At 42.7% G+C, this 4653-nt stretch overlaps 1 protein-coding gene across 1 annotated transcript; it reads right to left on the reverse strand.

Moving 5' to 3' along the window:
* Positions 1-1841: 1841 nt before the first annotated feature.
* LOC311133280 (protein unc-119 homolog B-like) lies at positions 1842-4273 on the reverse strand (the record flags this gene model as incomplete). The annotated part of the gene is made up of 5 exons (XM_084166767.1): positions 1842-1957; positions 2228-2400; positions 2492-2591; positions 2739-2852; positions 4039-4273. 5 exons carry the CDS (start codon positions 4271-4273, stop codon positions 1842-1844), a joined length of 738 nt encoding a protein of 245 aa, XP_084022893.1.
* Positions 4274-4653: the final 380 nt, after the last annotated feature.

Raw genomic sequence — 4653 nt, forward strand, 5'->3', positions numbered from 1 at the left:
TTTATAACATGATAAAACATGGTAATAAATAGTGTCAACCTGCCATATTAATACAATCAAGAGTTGGGTAAAGCACTGTATCCTATATGACCGCACATATAATTGTTGACAATTTTCTGACCAGGGCTGTCTTCTCAGTTTGTATAAATAAAAATATAATACTAAGTTCTATTTATAAGTGCCTGTCAAAACACAGAAGGACACCAAAAATACATGATAAATTATGTACATAAAAGTTTCAGTTGCAATACCTGTCTGTTACTGCTTTTGATTATATCGTTATGAATCTGATTTGACTGTAAATGTAGGAGTCCTTCCTCTGATCAACTTGTTTGTGAAGTATGTTATTGGACCTGCACGTTGGATGCACTATAAATAAAGTTGAATTTGAATCCAAGTACATTCAGGAGACATGCTGCAGTGGGTCTCCCTGGGAGGGGGTGTGGTGAAAGTACAGTGCCTAGTGAAAGTCTACACACCCCTTGCACAGTTGTCACATTTTCTGCCTTAAAATTAAATATTTAAAAAAGAGATTACATTTTGTTTTTATTTCCTACTGATCTACACAACCTGCGCCACATTTTCAAAGTGAAAGAAAGAGTATAGAACATAAGGTGTCTTCAGACCCCAGAGTTAATACTTGGTGGAAGCAACTACAGCTGTAAATAATAATATGCCATTTAGCAGACGCTTTTATCCAAAGCGACTTACAGTCATGCGTGCATACATATTTTTTTTTTTTGTGTATGGGTGGTCCCGGGGATCGAACCCACTACCTTGGCGTTACAAGCGCCGTGCTCTACCAGCTGAGCTACAGAGGACCACCATTTTCAATACGATTCTACCAACTTTGCACAACTCTTAGGGCAACATATATCCATCCTTTTTGTCAAAACTGCTCAAGCTCAGTACATTTGGTTGGGAATCATTGATGGACAGCAATATTCAAACCTTATCTCTGATTTTCAAGCAGATTTAAGTCAGGACTGAGACTGGACCATTCAGGAACACTCAACACCACTTTGAATGCCATTCTGGTGTAATTGTAAAATAAAACTCTATCCCAGGGTATTCAGAAGACTGAGGCAGGTTTTCCTCTAACTTTTTACCTGGACTTTGCTTGTTTCATATTTATTTTGATTCTGACAAACTCCCCAGTCCCTGCCGGGGACAAGCAAGGGGTGTGTAGACTTTCACTAGGCACTGTATGTGAGTGAGCTGGCATGAGTGTTTGACAGTGAGTGTGTGTGTGTGTGAGTACGTGGGTGGATGGGTGTATTCCCCCTTCCGCTCTTATTAATACATCTAGAGTGGCGTGTGGGCACAGCAGGTAACGACAGAGAGAGAGAGAAATAGAGAGAGAGGGAGAGGGAGGGAGAGAGCGAGGGAGGGAGATTGTTTCTACATCTGTCTGCCTGCCTATCTGCCTGTCAGTATCTCTGTATGTGTGTAGTCATTGTCTGGTCCTTTATGGGTATGACTCCCCCTAAAAGCCAAGTAGTGAACAGTACATCAACTGTTCAACTACACACTAACATAAATCACTTGGTTAGCTGAGACACATTTCATTTTTGGTGGGAGAGAGACAAAGCACTATATGTCAGAAGGTTGCCATACTACTGCCAGTAGTCTATATGGCTCTAATGTGGATCTGTCCTGCTGTTCTTAAACTTTTCCATACTAGCCTATACAGCTATGCCATGACAATAAAGTTTGTTTAACTTACAGTAATCAACACTCGCGTGAGAGTCTGTTTGTGTGAGTATAGGCTTTGGCACAGCACACACACAAACATACACACACGCACACACTCATGCACGCACGCACAGGCACACAGACACTCAATGCCTGCCCCCGTTATAAGAGTAGTCTGCCTTGTTGTGCATGACCAGTCTGTTGTCTACGAAGTAGAAGCTGTCCGATCTCGTCTCGTAGGGATGCTCCACCATCTGATGAACTGGAAGGGAACATAACATAACATGGAACATATTATTCTGTATTTCATCCATATACTACTGCTAAATACAATATGTCTGGAAAATGTATTCAAAAGGTGATGCACATTTCCTTCAGTAAATTATTGCATTTCCACATAAATTTAATGTACATGTTTTATTTATTTACTCAAAACAATTTATTTATGTAGTACTTTTCACAAAAACAAAAACATCAGTCACAAAGTGCTTCAAACGGGGACATTGATTGATGGATGGAATGTGACACTCACCCAAGCTCTCAGACAGCTGAGGGAACTCGTATATGTGTTCGCAGGTGTTGCGGCTGTTTGGGATACAGAAGCCGAAGTCAAAGTCAAAGCTCTTCAGGAGGTGATCCCTGAAGTAGTGCCTCTCAATCATCCTGAAGCTGTTCAGAGGCCGGTTACCAACCGTAAACTCCACTCTGACAGACAGAGAAAGGTGTCAACATACAATAAGTACTGTGTGTGCATGTGTGTTTATGTGTGTGAGTGTGTGAGAGAGAGTATACGCACGTGGCTCCCACAGTCCTCAGTCGTAGGAATGCAGCGGTGAACTGGTAGCATACAAAACGTCCGGCACTCATGTCTCCCTCTCCTTTCTCCTCATCTTCCTCTGAGGTCAAAGACACAACAACACACAGAATGTATTTTTTAACCAATGGCACGGTGATCCATCACAAATACAGGATATTTCTCAGACATACTACAGTAGTGATACACTGACACACACACACATACTGAGAGGGAATATGGACTGTACCCGTATGAGGTGGTTTGGCGATTTCAAACAACACAGTCCCTGTCTCCAGGTCTCTGATTTTAAAGCGGATGAAATCTATGTTGAAAATGTTGTCCTCTGGTTTACACAGGTACCCTGGGATGGACAGACAGTAGAGGTGGTCAGTGGCTGTCTTAAAAGATCTACTATTTTAAAGGGCAATACAATCTATCTATCTATCTATATATATATATATATATATATATATATATATATATTACATTTTACATTTTAGTCATTTAGCAGACACTTTTATCCAGAGCGACTTACAGTTAGTGAGTGCATACATTTTTCATATATCTATCTGTCTTTCCTGAACAAAAATATAAAAGCAACATGCAACAATTTTACTGAGTTACAGTTCATACAAGGAAATCAGTCAATTGAAATAAAATCATTAGGCCCTAATCTATGGATTTCACATGACTGGGCAGGGGCGCAGCCATGGGTGGGCATAGGTCCACCCACTTGGGATCCAGGCCCACCCACTGGGGAGCCAGGCCCAGCCAATCAAAATGAGTTTTTCCCCACAAAAGGGCTTTATTACAGACAGAAATACTCCTCAGAACCCCCCCCCCCCCCCCCCCCCCCCCCCCCCCCAGTGGAGGTCCTGGGCTGGCATGGTTACACGTGGTGTGCATTTGTGAAGCCGGTTCGGCGTACTGACAAATTCTCTAAAAAAACATTGGAGGCGGCTTATGGTAGAGAAATGAACATTCATTTATCTGACAACAGCTCTGGTGGACATTCCTGCAGTCAGCATGCCAATTGCAGGCTCCCTCAAAACATGAGACATCTGTGGCATTGTATTATGTGACAAAACTGCACATTTTAGAGTGGCCTTTTATTGTCCCCAGTACAAGGTGCACCTGTGTAATGATCATGCTGTTTAATCAGCTTCTTGATATGCTGCACCTGTCAGGTGGATGGATTATCTTGGCAAAGGAGAAATGCTCACTAACAGGGATGTAAACAAATGTCTGCACAGAATTTGAGAGAAATAAGCTTTTTGTGCTTATGGAAAATGTCTGTGATCTTTTATTCCAGCTCATGAAACAAGGGACCAACACTTTACATGTTGTGTTTATATTTTTGTTCAGTATATGTGATCTAGCTAACAATCTCTGATTTGTCACAGCAACTAGGCTATTCAGGTAAATAGACAGGCATAGCTTGCCAGTTATGTAAATTCCACTGTATGTAAATGAACCTGTAGCTAGCTACCCATTTGTATAAACAGCCAACCACGACCAATATCATGCAGAAAATAGATATAGCCTACCCCGAGTAGCAACCCGCAATCTTAGGACCTGTTCAGGGGTGATGTGGCCAACTTGTGTTCGAAGATCGTCTTCTGTGACCGGCCTACTATCCACCTGGCTTTGCCGAGAGTTGAGTCTCTTCAGAACCCCTCCACCTGGCTTGCGCTCCCGCGCAGCAGCCGCGGAACTGTGACCGGTACTCGAGACATTCTCAGCAGCAACAGGCGGGTCGATGCGCGCTTTACCTCCGCTCATAATTACCAGTGATGACAACCTTGTCTATTTGTCTCGGTCTACCTCGCTCAAAGCAATAAGATGGCGTCGTAGATGTCGAATGAAGAACCCCCGCTTCTCGCTGACGATGGGTCAAGCACTTGTTTTTGTAAGCGCACGCTTTACAGTTGCCATGACAACAGGTCAGAGAGAAAGTGGAGGTGAGACGGACTTTCAAAGGAATACCACTAGGGGCAGGATGTGCACCACATACCACACCTTGCATAGGCGACACCTGTTTGCTAATAAACGCACACTCGGAGTTTTGCGCAAAGGACATTTGGAGAGATTTTCGCCAAAATTCGATTTATGCAGTGGCCAAAGGCATTCGAACCACATATAGCCTATTTTTTTTTTTTTTT

Source organism: Coregonus lavaretus (genome assembly GCF_964263955.1).
Source record: "Coregonus lavaretus genome assembly, chromosome: 8".
Taxonomy (NCBI): domain Eukaryota; kingdom Metazoa; phylum Chordata; class Actinopteri; order Salmoniformes; family Salmonidae; genus Coregonus; species Coregonus lavaretus.